The 24,139-nt window shown below is 35.0% G+C and overlaps 1 protein-coding gene and 1 long non-coding RNA gene across 6 annotated transcripts in view; one reads left to right on the top strand and one right to left on the bottom strand.

The window, feature by feature from the left end:
- Kansl1l (KAT8 regulatory NSL complex subunit 1 like) overlaps positions 1 to 24,139 on the top strand; it is an 84,090-nt gene that overhangs the window by 22,871 nt on the left and 37,080 nt on the right. For all 5 annotated transcript variants that reach the window (XM_085698808.2, XM_085698806.2, XM_085698783.2 and 2 more), the window contains 3 exons: positions 11,591 to 11,732; positions 16,973 to 17,170; positions 17,589 to 17,710. In XM_085698808.2, coding sequence (XP_085554934.1) covers positions 11,591 to 11,732; positions 16,973 to 17,170; positions 17,589 to 17,710 — 462 coding nt within the window. The remainder of the gene's footprint in view (positions 1 to 11,590; positions 11,733 to 16,972; positions 17,171 to 17,588; positions 17,711 to 24,139) is intronic.
- Positions 329 to 6,183, bottom strand: LOC146896188 (uncharacterized). The gene is made up of 2 exons (XR_015004926.2): positions 5,451 to 6,183; positions 329 to 3,979 (listed from the first exon to the last, which is right to left on the bottom strand). It is a non-coding gene; the product is annotated as an uncharacterized LOC146896188 (long non-coding RNA).

The raw sequence follows: 24,139 nt of genomic DNA, 5'->3' as shown, positions 1-24,139 counted from the left end.
GAATATCCTAGAATAAGCAAATTCATAATACATACATCTAGTACCAAGATTAAATGATGAATAAAAAAACTGAACCTACCAATGTTGAATAAGGAGATGACAACACTAATAAAATATCTACTATCAAAATGCAGGAATCTGATGGCTTTATTGTTGGGTTCTGTAAAACATTCAATTTATTCTAAAAATTGGATAGGCGGGACTGCTTCCTAATTCACTTTATGAAGCCAGCCCTACCCTAATAGCAAAGCCAGATAAGATTGAAAGAAAAATTAAAAAGGGCCAGTATCCATAATGAATATAAATGCAAAACTCTTTACAAAAATAATTCAATTAAATGATTTAATTCATAAGTTAAAATAATGAGCCATTGTCTAATGGAATTTATTCTTTAGATGCAAAGATAATTCAACATGCAAATAGATGCATATTTTGTTAACGGAACAGGAACAGAACTTTACATGATCATCTCAATAAATGTGAAAAAATTGAAACAGTTCAGCAACTTTTCTTGGTTAAAATTACCCACTTAAGTATAAAAGGAATGTATCTTCTAAGAGTCACATGTTAGAAGTTCACAGATATCTTAGTGATAGCTAACTTGAAAGCTTCCCTTTAAGATGAGGAACAAGACAAGGATACTATTGTTCAGGGTGGTACAAGGAAACATTTTAGACCAGGAAATTTATGAATCACAGAGACATTACTACTTGTGTTTATAGAGTGTAGACAGTCTTAAGGTTAAAGAACTTACAGATAATGGCAATGTCTTCATAAATGACACTTGTATTAGGTTCTCACATGGTATTGGGGGTGGACAAGTCCACTGGACTCTTGTAAGGACACCTATCCTGTGATGAAAGCAGAACCAGTCATTTCCCAGTGGATGCTTCTTAAAATCACAGCATTGCTATTAAACTTCAACATAGGAAGTCTGAGGGGCATGGACGTTCAATCTGTAGACCTTGCTTCTTCCTAGTCAAGACTAGAATTCCTAACCAAATCAGGGAAAAGGACATACAAGTGGAAAAGGAAGATACTATATAGGCTGTTTAGACATGTTGGGATCCTGTGGGGAAAACAGGTTTCCTGAAAATTGTTAGAAATATGAAATCAGTTAACTTGCTATATACAAGATCAATGTATAGAAATAGCACTGTTTCTATACACTAATCCAAAACTGAAAATGCAATTGATAAAAATTCCTTTTACAGTACCATGAAAACAAAGATAATTTAGGATTGATTTCAGTAAAATCAGTGAAAGATGTGTATACTAAAACCTATACAACATTGGTAAAAATATCAGTGTAGACAAATGGAAAGATACTCTACATTATTTATAGGCATTGTGGCAGATGCCTGTAATCCTATTCTGCAGTTCTTTCTCTCGAGGCTACTTCTCGATGTCTAATTCATCTTGGAGAAAGATGCCAGGAATACAGTAATGAGAAATGATAAATCTCTTAAATGTTGGGAAAATTGGACAGATATCTACATGCAGAATAATGGAATTGAATCCTTATGTCATTACATATTCCCACATTATTTCAAAATGGATTAAAGGTGTAAACATAAGATGATTCTGTAAAACTATGAGAAAGTGGAGAGGAAAAGCTTGATACACAGTCTTGGCGAAGATTTTCTGGATCTGGGCTTAAAATACAGGCAACAAATGTGAAAATAGGCAAATGGAATTGCACTAAATCGAAAACTGATACAGAGAAACAATATAAACAGCCTATAGAATGGGAGAGAATATTTACTAATTATACAACTAATAAGGATGGCCAAACTACATATTCAAGCCAGACAAATAATAATAAGAAAACAGTTAAAAATGATCAAAGGTCCCAACTAGACTTTTCTCTAAAGAAGACTTGCAGATGGCCAACAGGTACTTCAAAACAAAGTAAATGCAACTTACTATCACTAGTTATCAGAAAATATTAATGAAAATGACAATGAGATACTGTTTCCTTGTATGGTTAGTAGAAGGGTTTTAAGTACTGGAGAGAATATGGAGTAAGGAGAACTTTGCAAGTTGATGATAATGTAAATTAGTATAGCCATTATGGAAGAAAAATTTCTTCAGGAAGATAAAATAGAACTACTTTCTATATTCTAGCAATCCTACTTTGGGTATCTATCCAAAGGAAATGAAATCAGTAAATTGAATTCATTTCTGCATTACCATTTTCATTTTCATCCACAATCAAATGCATAATGGAATATTATTCAGTCTTTTAGAAAAGTGAGATACATCACTTGTTAAGTGAATATAGAAATCAATAATTGAAAAATGAGTGTATAATCTCACATAGAAAGAGAATCTTAAAAAGTCATAGCATAGAAACTCAGGTTAGTGCTTACCAGAGCTGCCATAGGCTGGAGTTGGGGGAGAGAGGAGGAGGAGGTTGGCAACAGTGACAGCTTTTCCATTTAGGAGAAGTAAGTTCTGGAGCTCTTTAGTCAGAATGTAGACTGTTTGGTGTAACAATGATGTTGTATGCTTGAACGCAACTGAGAGTGGATGCTAAGTGTTCTCACAACCAAAGTCTAAGTGTGGCAAGGGATATAATGAGCCTCATTTCCCCACTTCGTTTTGATTTGTAAAAGAAAACCTCACACTCTACATAAATAATCATATTCAACTTTTTTTGTCAATTTTCTCTTAATATCTTCAGCTTTATCTTTATTTAGTGTTCAGTCTACATAACTGTCTACTTTCTCGAACAAAAGAAGTATGTGTGCTTGTATGAATACACACAGGATGCTTATTGAATTATTGATTTGTCCTTAGCAAGGATGCTTCAGTGTGCTTTACAAATTCATTATGCTTTTGTTTGTCTGTCCCTAGTTGCAAATGTTCCATATTACACAAGAATTGTACAACGACAGTTAAGAGTACCTAACAGACCATTAAGTTTCAAGGATCTATTTGCTGGGTGGTGGCAGGGCACACCTTATTCTGGAGGCAAAAGCAGGTAGATCTCTGTGAATTTGAGGCTAGCTTGGTGTACAGAATGAGTTACAGGATCTACACATGAATATGGCTACACAGTGAAACCCTGTCTCGAAAAACAAAAGAAAACAAGCAAAAAAGCCAAACCAAACAAAAAAATTCTATCCAAGAGAAAAAGAATGGTAGCGATAGTATATATAAATATATACTCCAACTTCTTTCTCTCTTCCTTTGTGTTGAGTGGGCTTGAGAGAGGGAAATGGCGCTGGAACTAAATTTTCTGGGTGATCATGTGAGTTCTTTTAAAGTCAGACTAGAAGCTTAATTTAGCCAGTTTACACAGTGAGTTTTGCCAGGGTTCTAGACTAAATTACATTGTGTCACTCTTTCATCTATATTTGAAAACCCTTGAATAACCTCACCCCATAATTTTGTTTATCGTTAGAATACCTAAAGTTCACCTTTCTTTCCTTCTTCTTTTATTTTACTTTTGTGGTTATAGGGGCAAAATCTTGCTGTGTAGCTCATGCTGGCCTTGGATCTACTATCCTCCTGCCTACAAATCCCTAAGTCCTAGGATTAGGGGCATGAGCCAGCATGTGAGGGAGACAGTGAACACTTTAATAACTTAGGATCTGACCCTAATGGCATAAAATACTTTTGAAGGAGAGAGTTAGTAAAATATATGCTAAGCTGTCATAGGAGGGGAACCTCCACATATATAAATTTTTTTCTCACTTAACAGTAATTAGGCATGCTCAGATTCTGGTGAGGATCTTTTGGCTTTATTATCTCCCTAAGATCATTTTGCTGACTGCACTGATTGACTAGGACTTCATCTCATTCCCACACCCAGCTATTTTTAAGGAGCCACTCAATTATACTTAAAGGCAAGGTCAGCAAATGCACGTTACTTTTGCTTACCTCTTAAAGTCAGACTTTGAAACTTAGATTTCAAAGCATGTCAGATTGGGAAGTAGAGTCTCCAGCTGTTTTCTGCTCAGGCCTCAGAGTTCTGTTACCAGAAAGTTGAATGTGTTAGTGAGTATCTATAATCCCAGCATTCCAGATCTTGAGACTGGAGGATCATGAACCTGAGGGCAGTTGGGGCTATAAAGTGAGTCAAAGCCTGAACTACACAGTATTACTCTCAAAAGCCCCCCAAAATAAGAATGATTAGATATTGAGAGAGGAGCTGCATGTATGCTGTCTATTTGGTTATCTTGGCCTTCCATACAGCCGTATACTCGTTTCTCTTACATAAAACATATCAATTTTTCAAAGATGACAAACTAGGACCATAGAGTGGAGTAGAGTATTCCTCTATTATGTTCAGATGTGGTTCACTGTAATGTCATGAGCTACAAATTAATAGGCACATTTTGTATCCCTCTGCCCTTCTGTATCTTACATGATGCACTAAGGACAGGAAAGGCACAAAATTCATAGGAGGGCTGGATAAAGGGTGATTGGGTAAATTGCTTGCTACGGAAACATGGGGATCTGAGTTTTGATCCCCACTGCCATGTGAGAATCTGTGTGGAGCATAGGTGTAATACCAGTGTTGGAATATGGACGCATGGAGATTCTGGGATTCAGGGATAGCTGGCCACAGAGTGTAGTTAATTGGTGAACTCCAGTTCAACCAATGAGAAACCCTGTCCCCAAATCAGGAGAGCACTCTACGAAGATACCTAATATCTACCTCTGGCTTTCCTGGGTGCATCCAACGTCATACACATAAAACTCATTGGTTAAAAAAAAAGTCTCACATAGCAGGAATGATTAAAAAAAAGAAAGAAAAATGTGGATATGCATAATAGCTCCCAGTCTTTACAACATCAAGACTTGCTGTAGCAGTGAAGTAATGTCTTAAAGGGACCCTAATTTTGCTTTGTGAGGTGACAATCTTTTCCTTTGTTTTTCCTTTGTTTTTGTAGCATCTAACTTTTCTATCCAGAAATGTATTGTTATATTTTTTCTGACTATGATTTTATAGTATACCATTATTGGATGTTACACTACATTCATAACCCAGGATCCCTAGTGTTAGTTTCTCTTAGTCTTGTGGTAGCTTTTGCTAACAGAGTTCTCAATGTTTCGATTTTTTTTGCATCTAGTTTTTTATATATGAAAATACCAAAGCCAAATTTTTCCTTTGCTGGTAGTTAAGCTTTGTTAATTTGCTATTTCTTCAGACCATCGATCTCATCGTCTATTTATTGAGTTGTCTTATTGTCAGGTTTACTATATACTTGCTTGAAACAAGGCTTTAAAAAGCAAGATGAATTTGGTGCAGTTAAATAAGTCAATAGTTTAATAACCCACCAAAACAAAATTATTTTCTAGAGAAGGATCACATAGAACAAATAGTTTGATTATTTGCAACAATATTATCAAATATTACTAAAGAAATATAAAACATGATAGACATGATTTAGATAGACATCATTTAGAAACACTAAATTGATAATTAACAGTCTTACCATATGAAATTTCAGGCCTAGATATTTTCACTGATAAAATATCTTGAGATGAATTTGCAATAATCACAATTCTCTAAAACTCCTTGAAAGGATAAAGGAAAAAAAAGTTACTTCCAGTTCTCTATGAGTCCAGCGTTAACTTGATTATGACACTACACAAAAATATAAGAAAGCAGCAGAAATACAGCCAACAGAACATCCAAAGTAAGTATCAAATAGAATATGGAACAATATTTTAATCATAACCACCTGTGTTAAGAAAGGAAGCAAAATGACTTAACACTCAATTTAAATAAAAATTAATATCAAATGCGGGGGGCCATCCTGTCCCGCAGGAATGAACGCCACCAAAAACGAGAATTCCTTCTCTGGTCACATCTTTATTAGGAGCATTCCCTTGAGGAAAATTGGGGGAAGGGAAGATAGAGCAGGGACGAGAGAAAGCTTAGAGAGAGAGCGTTGGGCCCCGAGGCAGCTGCTTTTAAGCGGTGGAGAGGCTTGAACGCTGTCCTGATTGGTTAATGCCATTCTGCTGGTCTGAGCATGTGCAGGCAAGGGTGCTCAGCCCCACGTGGCTACCTCCAAACTGCAGGACCACCTGTGCCTCCAGGTGGCTCCCAACAATCAAATAAAAATTAATATCAAAAATAATTTGACAAAATTCAAACCCACTTAATAATAACAACATATCCATTACATGGACCCTTTCTCAAGACAAAACAAAACCCATTCAGATCAGTTTTACATAAACAGATATAACTTAGGGCATCTCTCATTTGCCTATCTAACTATGTGTAGACTGGGAATGAAGTTTTCTAGTAAGGTAAGTTTGATAAAGGAATTACACCAATAAGATAGCCCAGTCAAATGTTGACATGGTATTTGCACAGGCATGTTATTAAATCCTTAGGAAAGCAGAAGATACATATGAAAAAATAATCTTCAACAGGTTTTGGCCAGCAGACCCATGAACCAAATCTGATTTAGTTCCTATTTTGAAAGTAGTTACATTGGAATACAGCCACCCATGATGTATGGCCTATATGTACTCTCATATTACAAAGGTAGAGCTGAATAGTTAGAGATCCTGTGGTCCACAAAGCCCAAAGTATTTACTGTCTGCCTCTTCACAGAAAAACTTTCTAGCCTCTGATCTAAAGGAACCCAAATTCCAGGGAAGAACACAATTTTTCTAGTTGAGCAAATACCAGTTGAGAAGGTTGACCTGGTTTATTTTTCTAGGACAAATCTTTCTTTTCCTTTACATAGTTACTTCTTATAAATAGATATTCTTTTTTGATTTTTAGTCATCATTAGTTTGCTCTATTAGTCAGCTAAGAAAATATGTTAAATGAAAGATTGAATATACATGTCTTTCTTCAGATCTTGGTAATAATACATCCAGTATTACCAAGACCTAAAGATGTAATACTGGTAATACTGGATGTATTACCAAGACATAAAGATGTAGTACTGGAATACTGGAAAGCTCTTGCTTCAGTAACTACACTTCAAAGCCAAAACTAGACTGTATGTTCAAGTATTAATGTGGTTAAGAACATCTGCTTTTGCAGAGGGCCTGGACTTGTTCCAACACCCACCTCTGTAAAGTCCAGTTCTAGGGGCTCCATGATCTCTCTGGCTTCCTGTGGTGCTGGGCATGCATATGGTGTACTTGTGTATATGCAGGCAAACACCCCTGAATAAACAAAATTTTAAGATAAAACAACAACTCCGGAAATTGCAGCCAGAATTACTTAAATGTGTAATATTTCCATGAGGAAGTTAAGCGTTGACTATAAGCAAGCAAGATTGAAAATTTAAAGCATAGACTACCCTTTGGGAGACTTACTGGTTTCTCTCAGCCCAATGATGTCCACACATAGATGTGTTTCTCTTGCTATTAATTAGAAATGGAACTACAACCAGTGGTCACCAACTGGTGGTCTGTGCATCCTCTGAGATGGAGAGAGCCATTTTTCTTAGAGGTTCAGCAGCCCAAACTTATATACTAGTTACATTGTACAGGTTCTCTGATATATCATCTGCATTCTTATTGGTTTATACATAAAGTTATATCATTTGTTATATTTGTTGCTTATATAAACCATATTATGACCTTAAATGCAACAGTAGTCATTCTTCAAAAAGACAGCCATATCCTTATCTGTTACATATTTACAACTTAATATTTTTAAGAACATGTTTTCAAAGACAAGATCTCCTGAGTAAATTGGGAGCATGGGGACCTTGGGGTAGGGTTGAAGGGGGAGGGGAGAAGCAGGGAGGGGAGCAGAGAAAAATGTAGAGCTCAATAAAAATCAATTTAAAAAATTCTGAAAATGGAAAAAACATGTTTTCCGCAAGGAAGCATGTTGGATGAAAAGGCTTGTTTACTCCCTTCACATCTAGCAAACAGGCTTTTTAAAATCACTCATAGTAAAGTGTAGGATCAATTATCCATTGTAAACATTCATTCAAACACCATAAAGCTTCAGCATGATTTTGTTCATTTAAATTTAATCTAGCATTGCAATGTCAGCTAGTGTAATTTGATAGAATTTGTAAACATGATAATGTGTGACACTCACTTCAATGACAGTAACTTTACCAGAAGTATAATATGTAGAAACAAAAACTTTTTTCTTTTATATTTGATCATTTGTCATTTCATAACCAAGTCAAACTGAATGTTAAGAAATTTTCTAACTGAAGCAAATGGAAGAATTTGAAAGAAGACCTTTTCTTTCATTCTAGTCTCTTCCATAGAAAACTCCCATAACTCCATTATTTTTCAGTGACCTTTATATCTTATTTATCATCTCAGCTTCTCAGTCCAACCTATTTTCAGATTGTTTCCATCAGAATAGTTTTTATTTAGTAACAAGTTAGGATCATAATCTCAGTGCTTGAACACAGTAGACATCCAGTGTGGCTTATGTGTTGGGCTATTCCCCCACTATCTAGAATGGTTTTACAGCTATCCTGTCTACACCAGTGGATTTGAAGGTCCTCAGCTGTATAAAGTGAGAATCAGTTTGCTCATAGCCTGTTGTCAGTAGTAGTCACTTGACTCCAACCTAAGTACAAAAAAAAAAAAAAAAGGGCTAGCATATGAGGTATTTGGAGATAATTTGTACCCCAATTAGTTGTATCTTTCTTCTTCCTTGTCATGTCTCATTGTAAGGTTTTGGTAGCCACATTGCTTGGGAAAATAGTTTTGTTATTTTTAAGTAGCTTCTAATTTATACTAAACCAGATTAATCTCACCTGTGCAAGTTGTGCATGGTATGGCTCTGCCTTACTTCCAGACTTAACGCCTGGCACTTGATACTGCTAAATATCTATCTATATTAAGTGAATTTTAAATAGACACTCTCACTTTGTTCATATTTATGCAAGTGTAATTTAAAAAAATGGACAAAATTTGCAAAATTATAATATTGATTGTAAACTGAAAATGTGATAACGTCAAGAGAAACTGCTGCGTATGTTATTTTCACTCATAGTGCAGGCGACTAAAATATTTTTAAAGTAGCCTTTTAGAAATACTGATATAAAATTATATTTATTAAGTATTGTGAATCTAAGTTACAATACTTGCCTTGTTTATCTGACAGAAAATTGTTTCTACAATATGTTCTCTGGCTGATTTTATATGAATATTCATTATAACATTTATTATTACTGTTATTTTTTTCAAAACAGAGTCTCACTATGTAGCTCTGGCTGTCCTGGAGCTCCTTTGTAAACCAGGCTGCCCTTGAACTCACTGAGATCTGCCTGCCTCTGTCTCTTGAGTGCAGGCATTAAAGGCATGTATTACAACACCTGGCCTTTTTGTTTTGGTTTCCATTTTATATTTTCTAAACTTTAGCCTTTAGTAGTTCTGGGTTCACAGCAAAACTGAGTAAATATCATAATTCCTGTATACTCTCTGTTCCTACAAATCTACTCAGAATCAACATTCATACCAATTAACTATCATTGATGAACTTATATTGATATGCTTATTATCACCTGTAATTGTCATTATGGGTCATTGAGGGGTACATTCTATGATTCTGATCATACATATTAGGTACTTAATTTGAAAAAATAAAGGTTCATATGTTTTTTCTATTATGTAGTTATTAGTTCTGAGTTATACTTCCATATACTTCATATACTTTTAGTGATATTACCAATGTTTGCTCCTTTCCCTTCTCTCTCTCCCTCCATCCTTCCTCTTTCCCTTCTTCCCCATTTTCATCCTCCCCCATGCTATGTGTCTCTCCATTTATTTATTTTTCTAGTTGATGCAATTACAGTATTTTCATAAAACAATTCATTTGTAATCTAAATAAATTACAGATTGAAAGAGTGCCCTTGTCAGAAGATAGAAGAGACTTCAGCTTTTTTTTTTTTTTCAGAACGTATATAAAAGTAGAGCTCCTTATAAGTCCTTTGTGTTCTCTGTACTGGAGAGCACGGTCACTAGAGTTTACCAAGATGTCTGTCTCAATAAACACCCGAAGACCCGTGCATGTGAGATAATTATTTGAAATGTAAGTCTGGTCTTGGTGGCATATGCCTTAGGTCCAGCATTTGGGAGGCAGTTAGATTTCTGTGCATTTGAGGCCAGTCGGAGCTACAAATCTTGTTCTAGGACAGTTGAGACTATCTAGTGATGAAATAAAGATTTTTTAGAAAAATGAAAAAAAAGAAGGAAAGAAAGAAAAGCAAAAAAGAAGAAAATGTAGTAGAGAATTAATATTTTGTAAATTATTGTCAATGCCGTATTAGGTAACCAATAATGATACTTATATTGCACCAAGTAAAAATTACATAGTTAAGTACATTACAGTTTATTAAATGAATTTATTAAATGAAAATAGGTCAAATGGATTGTTTAATACATGATATCCACTTTTACATGTAAAATTCTGTTTTTTTTTTAATTTTTCTTTCATACATTACATCCCAACAGCAGCTTCCTCTCCCTCCCCTCCTCCCAACCTGCCCCCTCACTTCCCCCTCCGCCCCAGGTCCACTCATCCTCTTTTTCCATTCAGAAAAGAGCAGGGCGCCTAGGAATATCCACCGAGCATGGCATGATATGTTACAGTAAGACTAGGCACAGATTCTCATGTCAGGACTGGACAAGGCAACCTAGTAGGAGAAAAAGGGTCCCAGGAACAGTTAAAAGAATTAGAAACACCCCCACCTCCACTGTTAGGAGTCCCACAAGGACACCAAGCTACACAACTATAACATATGTGCAGAGGACCTAGCTCAGACCTGTACAGGGTCCATGATTATTGATTCAGTTTCTATGAGCCCTGTTTAGTTGATTCTGTCAGCCATGTTCATCTACCCCTCTGGCTCCTACAGTCCTTCCCTCCTTCCTCTATTTCTGCAGGGCTTCTCCACTCTAATGTTTGGCTATGGGTCTCTGCATCTGCTCCCATCAGTGGGTTAATGAAGCCTCTCTGATAACTATTGTGCTAGACACTGATCCTATGAGTATAGGAGAACATCATTAGGAATCCTCATTGATTTTTTTTTTCTTTTGGCCAGTCCTGTTTGGTTCCATCCTAGGTCTCTGGCCCTGGTCCTCCAGGCAGTGTTATGCATGGGCTCTCTCTCAACGTGTGGGTCTCAAGTTGGACGAGTCATTAGTTGGCCACTCCTACAGGTTCTGAGCCACTGTTATCCCAGCACATCTTGCAGGCAGGACAAATTGTAGATTGAAGGTTTTGTGGCTGGGTTGATGTCCCAGTCCCACCACTGGAAGCCTTGCCTGGTTACAGAAGATGGCCAGTTCAGACCCTGTATCCCTGTTACAGAACAGATTTTACGGGCTGTTGGAATTACCATTTTTGTTTCATTTTCCTTATTGGCTCAGCCCCATGTAAAGCCCTTAGCATTAATAACATATTAAATTATGGAGGAATTATCCTACTGTTAGATGCATAGTATTGACTACAGCTAAGTACTTGTGTTGTAGAAAGGTAAGGAAGTCAGCCTGCCGTCCCTGATGCTGTGTAGTTAGTTTGTAAAAGAAACAGGATTTCATGCAAGTGGTCAGGGAAGTTATAAACACTTTGAAGAGCTGACTGACTTTGTGCTTTGACTAACAGTGTTTGCTTTGTTCACAGTAACGCTAGTACTGAATGGAAGTGGCTTGTAGACAGAGCACAAGTTGGCAGCCGATGGACTTGGCTTCAAGCTCAGATTTCAGAGCTAGAATACAAAATCCAGCAACTAACAGATATTCACAGGCATATTCGTGCCTCCAAGGTATTATCAGTACTGTTTTATTTTTGCTAAAATTGTTACGTGTATAATTTCTCCTCAATTCTTCACACAAAGTGATTTTTATTAAGTTTCATAACAGCTAGTTTAATATATTCATACATTAATTTCTTAAAACTGATGCTACTTTTGTAAAGCCTTTATATTAAGATTATTTGATCATACTTTTTAACAATTAAGAACTGAGTTCTATTTGATAAAAATAGTATACTTCTTTCCAAAAATGTTGTTATGATCATATATATATATTTATATATATATACATATATGTATGTATATCATAACTTTCCATCTTATTCATTTTTATGTGTACAGTTTTATAGTATTAAGTACTTTAATAATATTAGGCATCCATTTCCATAACTTTTCATCTTTTAAAACTGAAAATTGTATACCTTTTAAACAATGACTATCCAATTTTTCTTCTCCTTAATAATCATGTTTGTTTATAAGTATATCATATATGTGGAAACATAATAGTACTTATCTTTTTATGACTGGTTTATTTTAAAGCCTACTGTCCTTCCAGTTTATGCACACTGTAGTATGTTTGAATTTCTTTCCTTTTCAAAAGCTGAATAATTGTGTATTTGTAACACTTTGTTTATCCATTGAGCCTGTGAGGTTTAAGTTGTTCCACATTTTAACTGTTGTGAGTATGCTATGAATAGTGTAAAATCTAACTCTGGTGGTGCTCTTTCCAGTGGAACATGATGTGCACCTTTAATCCCAGCACTTGGGGAAGGACATAGTGAGTTCCACGTTAGCCAGGGTTCCACAGTGAGAGCATTTCCCAGAAACAAACAAACAAAAATACACAGTACTCCTTCAATTCTTTTAGCTATACATCTAGAAATGGAATTATAGGATTGCATTATAATTCTATTTTTAATTTTTAATGAACTATATTATACAGTAATTCTAATTACTCCAAGTTGTGACCAACATTCTGTTGGGTTTTTTTTTTTTGCTTTTTTAAATGATATTACATGTTGTAAAGTGATGTCTCTTCAGTTATGATTTACATTTCCCTAATATTCATATCCATATTAATGATGTTGAGCTTATTTTTATGTTTACTGGTTATTTTATATATTCTATGGAGAAATATACATCAAATCTTTTGCTTATTTGCTTTGTTGTTGCTGAACTTTAGGGGTTCTCTGTATATTCTAAATGATAATTGCTTCTCTAATGTGTGATTTCCAAATCTTTTTTACCATTTCTACCATTTTGTTTGTTGTCTTTTTACTTTGTATATATTATTTTTATGAATTCTAATTTATCTATTCTATTTTTATTGGTGCCTTTGGTGTTACTATGTTTTCTTCAAGAGTTTTATGGTTTTAGGTCTTACATTGAGGTATTTGGGTCTATTTTGAGTTGACTTTTGTGGAGTTGGATAGTCTAATTTCCATTCTTTTGCATGTAGATTTTCAGTTTCCCCAGGGCCAAATAGTTGAAAAGATTTTGCTTTTTCTACTGAATGGTTTTGACACTATTCTTAAAATCATTTGACAATATATGCACTACTTTATTTCTCTGTTCTATTGGTCTATTTGTCTGTTTATGGTTAGGCTATTATTACACTATTTTGATTAGTCCAGTCACTTTAGAATCAAGGAATGTAAGTCTTCCAGTTTTTGGGTTATATTTTTATTTATCAAATGAAAATTCAACATGCCACATGAGACACAGTACAAGCATGCACCAGTTTTGCAATACTACTAGCAGAGAATCCTTTCTCTTTTCCAGCATTTGATGTGGGTTACTTTGTTGGTCTTTGCCATTCTGGCTGGGATCATATGAAATCACAAAGTTGTTTTGATTTGCATTTCCCTAATTGCTAGGGATGATGAACATTTTTAAAGATATTTCTCAGTCATTTTCTCCACACCCTGCTTCTTTTGAGAACTCTCCATTCTGGTTCCAGGCCCATTTTTTGAATGAGTCATTTGTTTTGTTTTTGACTCTGTTTTTCGAGTTCTTTGTATGTTTAGATACTAAAACTCTATCAAATGTGTAGGTGGTCAACATTCCTCCCCTGTTCTTCAGGCTTCCTTTCACCGGCTTGTTTCTTTAGCTGTGCAGAAGTTTTTCACTTTCATTAAATTTCAACTATTGTTGGCCTTAAGTCTTGAGGAAATGGAGTGCTATTCAGGAGGTCCTTTCCCATACCTGCACCACACAGGCACTGCCTGTGTTTTCCTCTAGCGGTGTCAGTGCTTCAGGTTTAGTCTTTGATTCATTTGGAGTCAAGGTTTTATGCAAGGTGATGGATAATGGGTGTAATTTCGTTCTTCTGCAATATGGACAATCAATTTTTCTCAGCATCATTTGTTGAAGATGTTTTCTTTTTTCCAACCTATGTTTTTGGCCTCTTTGTCAAATATTAAGTGCCTGAAGTTAGATGTGCTCATGTTTTGGATTTTGATTTTGTTTCATTGGCTCACATGTCTGTTTTGTGCCGGCATATTGTTTTTATTACTCTGTAATATATCTTAAAATCTGAGATTTTAATCCACCCAGCATTGTTCTTTTTGTTCAGAATTTTTTTGGCTATACATGGTTCTTCTGTAGTTCCATACGAAGTTTAGAATACTGTTCTTTCTCTGTTTCTGTGAAGAATGGATGGGGTTTTTCATTTGGAGTGCACTGAATTTGTAAATATATTTTTGCAGAATTGTCATTTTCACAGTGTTCATGCTAAAAACCCATGAGCGATAGTGTCTCTCCATTTTCTAATGTCTGTCTCTTTTTGCATAAATTTAAAGTTTTCATTATAGATTTCCCTCATTTCCTTGGCTTGGTTTATTCCTAGATATTCTCTGAACCTATTGTAAGTGGGAGTGTATCCATAATCTCCCTCTCTATGCATTTGTTTGTGTACAGAAAAGCTATTGATTTGTGCACATTGATACTCTTATGTTGCTGAGTTTGTCATTTCTAGAAGTTTTCTGATAGAATCTTTAGAATCTCCATACTATATCATCTGAAAAAGGGGATAGTTTTACTTTTTTCCATATTTGTATTGAAAAATGTGTTTTTAAATTTTTTATTCTTTTGAACTTTTACTCATATATGGCTTAATATATGGTCTTTTGGGAAAATGTACAATGTATACTTAGGAATCTATATGCTGCTATTGGATGGATAGTTCTATGTATAGCTGTAATCTCGTTCACTATTTTAGATCCTCTGTTTATTTTATTCTTCAATAGTGAGAATAACTATTTTATTGTGTAACTATTTCTTCACTTTTATTATGTTTTACTTCCTGTATTTTGGTCAATTATTAACTGTATAAATGTTTATAATTGTTATGTCTCTATTGATTGACATCAGTATTGCCACTCTGTTCTCTTTTGCTTGCTATTTGTGTGGTATGTTTTTCTATCAATTTCAGTTTATTATACGATTGGATTAAGTATTTCTTCTAGACAAGTTTACATTGATAAGTTTTTATTTGTCTCTGTTGTTCTGTGACTTTTCATTGGAGGGTTTAATCCATTTAGAATCAAAGTACTTAATTACAAGGATCAATTTACTTTTGACATCTTGCTGTTTGTTTTCTGTATGTTGTATGACTTTCTTGTGACTCATTTCTTGCATTACTGTCCTCTTTTTGTTCATTTTATTTTGTACTTTATTTTATTCTGGGGCTAAGTTTCACTGTGAAGTGGTAACTGGTCAGGAAGTTGAAATGGAGATCAGGTGCCCTTGAATTTACAGACATTCTCCTACTTCTCCCAAGTGCTGGGGTTAAGGACTTGTAATACCATGCCTGGATTTACGTATTTTTTGGTGTTGAAAGTCCTTCTAGTTTTCTTTTGTGTATATACTATAGTTATTTTATTTGTGGTTACTACTTAAGATTGCTTCTAACTTTACAAAATTTTACCATTCTAATTTGAATTTATAACAGTACAACTTCAACAACATATAGAATTCTCTTCCTTTCTTTATGACAAAATCTACTTTTGTCTTTTATGATGTAAAACATAAATTAATAATTTAAATATACTGATCTCTTAAATAATAATAGAAGACAAAGGTGAAATCACAAACACTGTTAGTTTTGCTATCTTTTATAATTCTCATGTATTAACTTACATGAGCTTTTTATTTCCAACTATTTTCTCAAAAAACTCAGTTATCAAGCTGAATTTTTCTTCTATTTTGTTGATTTTCCCCTATGTGTTATTCTCTTTTCTCCCCAGGTCATAGATTGATTTCCTACTTCATTTATCTGTTTGAGTCCTCTTTGAGGTCACTGATCTTTTTTATTTTATTTTTATTTATTTATTTATTTATTTATTTTTTGCTAGTAAACTTTTTAGGTCCTTATCTGGGCTTTTATCTTCTTTAGTATATTTTAATTTAGTAATTATTATTCTTTAGAGTTGCTATAGTGGGCTTTTGGTTTTGTGTATTTCTACATTTACTCTTGGTTTGGGTATCTCTTCTAGTTTGGGAGAAATCCTTTTCGTTATTTGTATATTCCTGTGCACTCAATCCCCAGTTCTACTTTTTGATGTCCCCTTTTCCCCTTCTCTCTGCAGGTTGTGTTTGGTTTTTCTTTCTTCTTTTTGGTCTATTATTTGTTTCTCTGTAATTTTCAGGTACCCCATCACCCCATCACTTTTTGGCACATTTCCAAACTCTCTTTCCCCTTTTCTCTTTGGATCAAGGCTTGCTTTGTTTTTCTTCCTCCCGCCCCTTCCCTTCCCCTCCTCCCTCCGTGTCTCTCTCTCTCTCTCTCTCTCTCTCTCTCTCTCTCTCTCTCTCTCTCTCTTTTCTTGTCACTTCTCCTTAACTATGGTACATTTATATGGAGACAATTTCTAGTTCATCGTCTTACTCTAGTGGTCTAATCACATAGGATTTAAAAAAGGTTGGATTTTTAAAGTAATTTTTTAATTATGTGTGTGTGTGTGTGTATGTGTGTGTTTGTGTATGCATTCGTGTGTGCATGCTCTCATATGCCAGAAGACTATGTTGGATCCCCTGGAGCTGGAGTTGTAGGTGACTGTAGACTGCCGGACATAGGTGCTGGTATCCAAATTCAGTTGCTCTAAAAGTACATGTTCTTCACTGCTGAGCCATCTCTCCACCTCCAATCAGTCAGTTTTTTAAAGAGAGATAAACTGTATTTTCAATTTTAAATCTATGTTTTCCATGAGGACAATAAGATGTGATCACTTTTATTGTTTTTTACCCCCTAGGGGATAGTGATCTTAGAAGAATGTCAGCTGCCAAAAGACATTTTGAAAAAACAGATACAATTTTCAAATCAAGCAGCTTCATTAAACACTTCAGTGAATTCTCAGATTCCCCAAAGGAGCGAAGAGACCTTGCCAGAGCACGACTTTGAGATGTCACCCAGCAGCCCTACACTACTTCTTCGAAACATAGAAAAACAGGTAATCTTAGTGTTTGCTTTATGAAATAACTTTAGATAAGGTTTTGCTTCTTAAACTATTTGATAGGGTTTAGATATCAAATATCTTCCAAAAGTCACATTAGTCTCTAGCTCATTGTACATTAGTCTCTAGCTCATAGACCCAATCCTTGAAAGTTGATTGAATCATGAAGGTTCTGACCAGATAAACTAAGTGGTAAATATGTAATTTGCTAGAAGTCATAAGGTGGGGTCTTGTTGGAGAAAGCAGGCCATTATGAACAGATTTTTTAAAAACCAACACTATGGCTTCATTTTCAAGGATGGTTCAGTATATGCAAGTCAGTAAATATAATACAGCATATAAGTATACTTTTGGAGAGAAATTCAGAATCTTAATGATACTTAACTGTACTAAAGTGTTAACTGTTTCTTTGTAGAGTGCACAGCTGACTGAGATCATTAACAGTTTGATTGCTCCTCTCAACTTGTCTCCAACTTCCTCACCCCTCTCTTCCAAATCCTGCAGCCACAAATGTCTAGCTAATGGCATTTCAAGGAGGTAGGTATTACTTGAAGAGTTTGACTTCTAAATTTGGCTTATTTTATCTTAATTTTGTTAATCTATACCTTTTATAGCCATTTTTAGGATTACAGTATTACAATCATAGATCATGGGTACAGTTTTAGATATAAATAAGTTCATAGGATAAATATAGTTACCTATGAGGAACTTTTATGCTTCTAAAAATCATACTAGTGATAATATTTGCTATGGAAGTATTACCTTAATACTGTGACTTCCATTTTGCACATTCTTTATTCTTGACCTTCAGTTTACTGAAACTTAAAAAAGACCCTAGATATGGTTAGACACAGACGATTGGCACATAACACCATATTTTTACATTAATTTATATATTAATAATCACATTATTAGTTATTTTAGGAACCTTCTAATATAGCAAAAATAAAATATATAACCCATATAAAAATTAATTAATATAAAAATATTAATATTAAATATTAATATTAATGGAATGGCTATCCAATTCGTGAATGATATTAGTGAATAGAAACTAAATCTTAAGTAAAAATTTTGTTTCTAATTGACTATTCAGATAGCTTGTTTTAAAATATTTCTGAAGTTTTATTTAAGCTCAGTCATTTTCTCCTGCATCTATCATGAAAGTAGTTTTTCTACTGATTTTACTTGATTTTTGACATAGTGTCATATTTTGCATCATTGATGCTTCCCTTGGAAAGTAAGGCTTGCTGGTTGTATAGGGCAAATATGACAGTCTCATTTACAAGAATCCTGTTTTAGGGATCCATGATGAAAGTCAATTACAAGTTGAGTCGTAAAATGATGAATGAGCATTGTGGTTTCAGACTAAATACATTTTCTATATCATTTTGCTTATCTAAATTATGTTTATTATCATACACACACACACACACACACACACACACACACACACACACACACACACGTTTCTATTGCTGTGAAGAAACACCATGACCAAGCAACTCTTATAAAGGAAAACATGTGAGGTGGTGGTTTACAGCTTCAAAGGTTCAGTCCATTATCATGATGGCAGGGAATCTGGCAGCATGCAGGCAGACATGGTAGTGGAGAAGTAACTGAGAGTTCTACATCTTGCAGACAGTAGGATGTCAACTGAGACACTGGGCAGTATCTTGAGCATAGGAAACCTCAAAGCACACAGTGACACTCTTCCTCCAACAAAGCCATACCTCCTCGTAGTGCCACTCCCTGTGAGATGATAGGGGCCAATTACATTCACCCTACTACATAATCGTGTAAATTTTCTATATTACAGGAAGAGAATAGTCAAAATGGGCATGGTGATGCATTTCTGTCATCCTAGCTGCTTGCAAGACTGGGGCAGGAGCATTGCAAGAGCTGGAGGTGTGGCTTAGTTGCAGTACACTGACATGGCATATGTGAAGCTCTGTACTCAGTTTACCATTATTCAAGAAAATACATGGGAACAATCAATTATTTCATGAGCAGTTTTGAATATCAGATAACAATTGTGATTTATTTTATTAAAGTTTTTACATATTATCTGTCTTCTATTTTTGACAGTATATAAGCTTCAAAAAAGTAGAATATCTTTGGTTTATCTTGTTAAATTGTAGTTTGGGGTTTTATTTTGAACACTTGCATCAGTAACAGACATATTATGACCATCAATTAATCTGAATGAATCAAATATTTATTTGTCATCTTTCAGTCCACATAAGAAATATACCTGAGATGATCAGCTTTGAATACAGATACATTTATTTTGGTTTTCAGTTTTAGAAGTTCAGTCACTTGGTTATTAGCTTGAGGCTGGCAGTGAGACAGCACACCATGGTGAGAGTATTTGGTGGGACAAAGTACCCTGATACCCTGTTCATCAGGGAACAAAAAGGAAGACAAGAGTGTGGGTTCTCAAGCACACACCCATAAGCATCCAAACACACAGGCACACACACACAATCTTTAAAAAATGAAAAATTCAAACCAGTAGAAAATATCTATAAGGTAGTAAGGGACAACTTATAGGAAGAGAAAGCCTTTTTTACAAGTCATGTAAGTAAGCTTGCGTGCATGCCATGAAATCTCTTTTGGTTAAATAGAGCCTTTTGTGATTTTACCTGCATTCTGGGTAGTTGACATGTCATATAAGTAACCTCACAAGTAAAACATTTTAGTTCTATCAAAGTGTAAAAGTGTACTCATTCTAGCTTTACACCATATTATATTATAATTTTGCATATTTCGGAAGAAATTTAAAGTTTAGCCTTTTTTTAACTTCTGAGGGAGTTAAATAAAACCATGATAAATACTTTTTAAATATTTAGATCAATTTTCATAAGTATCTTAATAACCTTTTCTCATACTTTCTTTAAACCCACTGTTAATTATTTTCTGGGGAACTTTTTTATGCACTTGTTATTATTCATTGATTTCTAACCCTCATTTACTAATTAAGGGAACTGTCTACCTGAAAGTGGTAAGGTTGGATTTAATTTTTTAGGTTTATTAATCCTAGCACTAAGACCTGAGAAGAGTCACTGAGAACCAAATAAGTATATTTAAAACTCAAAATAAATGAAGCATTGCATTCTGTCAATGAGGTAGTTATACATTTTTATACCTGATATTCTAAAATGAACATAAGATGCCATATATTATTTCAGAAAGTGAATTTACACTTGAAACGAGGTCTAAATTTTTGTTTGACTTTGCCTTAATGAGTTCCAGAATGGGATATGAAATTACATTCCCACGAACCATTGTCATACCGTCACCACTAGTGGTGACTGTCTCACGTGCAGCCATCCCTTCTAGCTGGCGTCAACTATGCTTGAAACTAAGTCATATCACAGTAGTCACTTCTCAATTAGGAGAATATTGTTGGCTAGCAATATTTTCTGGGTTACTGCTCTCAATATAAGTTTGGATTCTGATGGATGACACTAATTATCATATTAGCTAGATATATGATGTCAATGAGGAGATGAAACTTCCCTGCTGTTTTGAAAGATTTGCCACTAGGAATTACTTTTATTTGTAAAACAGCTTCTTTTCGTTTTTATCTCTAATGATAGAAGTGTAAAACCTAATTTTATACAGGGGAATTTACTGGTATACTGCTAAAATTATGCCTAGAAAATATGTAATTCTATAATAACATGTTTATTTTGGTCTATTAATTGGAAAAATGAGAATACAAAATTTACTGTACACTGATTTCTTAGAAAAATATTTGAGGGATATACAGCAAAAAGTTTGTGGAAACAGTATTTCATCTTAGAAGGCTGGGTTCAGAAAGTATTTTAGCTTTTATTTATGTGTGGTAATACATATGTGGGTACCTAGGTGTACATGTTCCCAGTATGCTTACTGAGGTCAGAGGACAACTGTGGAGGCTATCCATCAGTACCTGCTTCCTTTTGAGATAGTAATCTTCACCGTATGGGCTCAGCTTCTCAGAATCTGCGTGTCTTCTCTTATTGTGCAGTTGACGGGTTTACAGATCCAGCCACCACACCACACTCCTTGCATGCTTTCTGAACAATCCAGACATATGTGCTAATGCTGGCAAAGTGATCCCCTATGCCTTTAACTTTATGTTTTCCTTTTGTTGGTATGTTTCCATATTTTCTTTGAAGTGAAAAACACTACTTTTTTTTGAACTCAGATAAGAAATAACAGTTAACAGTAGCTTTCTGGTTTTTGTTTTTGTTTTTGTTTTTTTCTTTTGTCTTCATGCTTTCAAATCCTTTTTAGGCAGGTATTGTGGCGCATGTCTGTCATCCTAATCCTTTGAGGCTGGCATAGATGGATCATGAGTTCCAGGCCAGGCCAGCTTGGGCTATAGTGAGTTTGTGGCTAAATTTGGCCTACATAGTAAGAACTTTTCTCAAAAACAACTACAAAAAGAAATAATAATATTCTCAAAAAAAACAAAAAGAAATAATAATAAAATGCCCCATTTGAAGTTTATAGCCAGAGGTAAGAATAAAAACAACACTATAACCATCAGTTCATGGAAAACATTAAACATAGAAAATATATTAAAAACCACCTATTTCTAGACTTAATTATCTCAATATTTTGCTAATTCAGTTAAGCAATTTCTATCTCTAGCATGATTGTTCACTCCAGAAAGATTTTAAAAGTAAATTCTGGCCCAGTGGTGGTGGTGCACGCCTGTAATTCCAGCACTTGGGAGACGGGCAGGGGGATCTCTGTGAGTTCAAGTCCAGCCTGGTGTACAGAGCAAGTTTCAGGACAGCCAAGGCTGTAACATAGAGAAACCCTGTCTTGAACATATATGTATATGCACATTTAAAAACTCCTTGAACTGTATTGTTTGACAAGCTATATATCTCAATTATTAACTAGTTAAATATGCTAATATTTGCCTTTGTACTTGAAAAAAATCCCTTTTATCTGGGAATGGTGCACGATCCCAGCACTTTGTACTTTTTACATTTTGAGGTAGGTCTTACTAAATTGTGTAAGCTGGCCTTTGCTTTATTCTGTATCCCAGGCAGGACTTGAACTTACAGTCTGATTCATTGCTGAGGTTACCTGAGTAGCTAGTATTACACACTGGTGTCCCCAAGCCTGGCAAAAGACTTTAGGTGACAGTTTGTGTTATTACTAACTGCTATAAATATCACTGACATAGTTATTGAATGTATTATAGTTACCATCTTCCCTGTTCAATTCTTCTTTTTGTTTTTAGTCAATCAACTGCCCAGACTTCTTTGATCTTTCTGATTTCCCGTTGCTGTGTGAACATTCTTGAATTTTTTGGTTTATCACTCTAAAAGAATATTTTTATAGTACATGTAATATGATTTAAACACAATAGTACTGTTAAAAATATTATCTTTTGTGTGTAGCATGTGTGGGTATGAATGTGTATAGGGATATGGTATGTGGTTGTATGTGCATGCATGTGGAGGTCAGAGGTCAAAGCTGGATGTCTCCCTCAAGCATTTGCCACCATATTTTCAGAGACAAGATCTCACTGAACCTGGAGGGAATTCATCCAGCAGAATTTTCAGTTTCACTTAAGACTATCTTTTACCCCAGTATTGGGGTTATGAAAAAAAAAAAAGCAGAGGTATTCTTGCACTTGGCTTTTACTAGGCATCCAAACTCAGGTTCTTGTACTTCCATGGGAGGTATTTTACAGACTGAAATTTCTTTCCTTCCTTCTTTCTTTTCTTCTTTCTTTCTTCCTTCCTTCCTTCCTTCCTTCCTTCCTTCCTTCCTTCCTTCCTTCCTTCCTTCCTTCTTTCCTTCTCCGCCCCCCCCCAATATGTACCATGTTCTGTCTGCATGTATGCCTGCAGGCCAGAAGAGGGTACCAGATCTCATTATGATGGTTATGAGCCACCATGTGGTTGCTGCAGACTGAGCTATTATCCTAGACACAGAAGAACTGCAAAAACCAATTGTTCTTAAGTCGGATAGCATTATTTGGTTGGTGATATGCCAAAGGTAAAGGAACAAATGGAGACCTCTACTCAGTGTTTCCAGGTTCTTGTCACCATTAAAGAAATAATAAGTAAGGCATTTGGAGCAAGTTTCTTATAAGGTAGAGTACATGGTATAGTTGGCTTCTCAGGAAGAAACTACACAAATCTCCAGTAGCTCCTTTGTTGCCCAAACTTAAAATGATGAAGGATTATTCTTGAGTTAATGTAGAAGAAAGGCGAGGGATTACAGGAAGGAGTGTGGGTGTGTCCTGGAATAGGGCTAACCCAGCCTTTCTGCCCTTATGTGGGGTTTTCCAGATGTAGCATGCTGTCAGATACATGACAGAAGCAAGCAAATTTGCAAGGCTAGTGATCTGGAGATGTATTTATAATGAATCAAAGTGTAGTCAGCAGCTGTCCTAGCAGATGTTGAGGAGTCTCATAATGTACTACCCTTTACCAAGTATGCTCTTTGTCGCTTTATTCCTATGTATCTAGCCTATCTCGATGTAATGTAATGTTAGACTACTAAGTCAACTAGTATTGGTCTGCATAAAGTTGAAAAGCTTACTTTCTATTAGTACATATATAATGTATCAATATATTAGCATATTACATATTAGTATAATATTACAGTATATTAGTATATTAATATGTAATATAATAATGCAAGTTAAGTGTGTCAACATAAAACAGCTCTCCAAAATTCCCAAGACAGTTTATTCTGAGTGATTGCACTTAGGAACAGATTCAGGTTGACCTGAATAATAGTTTTCACTGTGAAAACAATTTCATGAACATTTTTATGAACAAAAGAAACACAGACATCAAGACACCTAACAAATATAGGGTTGGAGATTCAAGTAGGCCAGTCACATCAAAGCGTTAGCATTTTCAGGTGCTGACTCTGACGTTATTAGTTTTTTGCATTGATGGAAGCTGGTGGAAGCATCTGGCCTTTCCTCTTCCCAGAATT

This window comes from Myodes glareolus, chromosome 1 (assembly GCF_982192425.1).
Source record: "Myodes glareolus chromosome 1, mMyoGla1.1, whole genome shotgun sequence".
Taxonomy (NCBI): Eukaryota; Metazoa; Chordata; class Mammalia; order Rodentia; family Cricetidae; genus Myodes; species Myodes glareolus.
The sequence above is the reverse complement of the archived record's forward strand: the minus strand, read 5'-3'. Positions and strand labels throughout refer to the sequence as shown.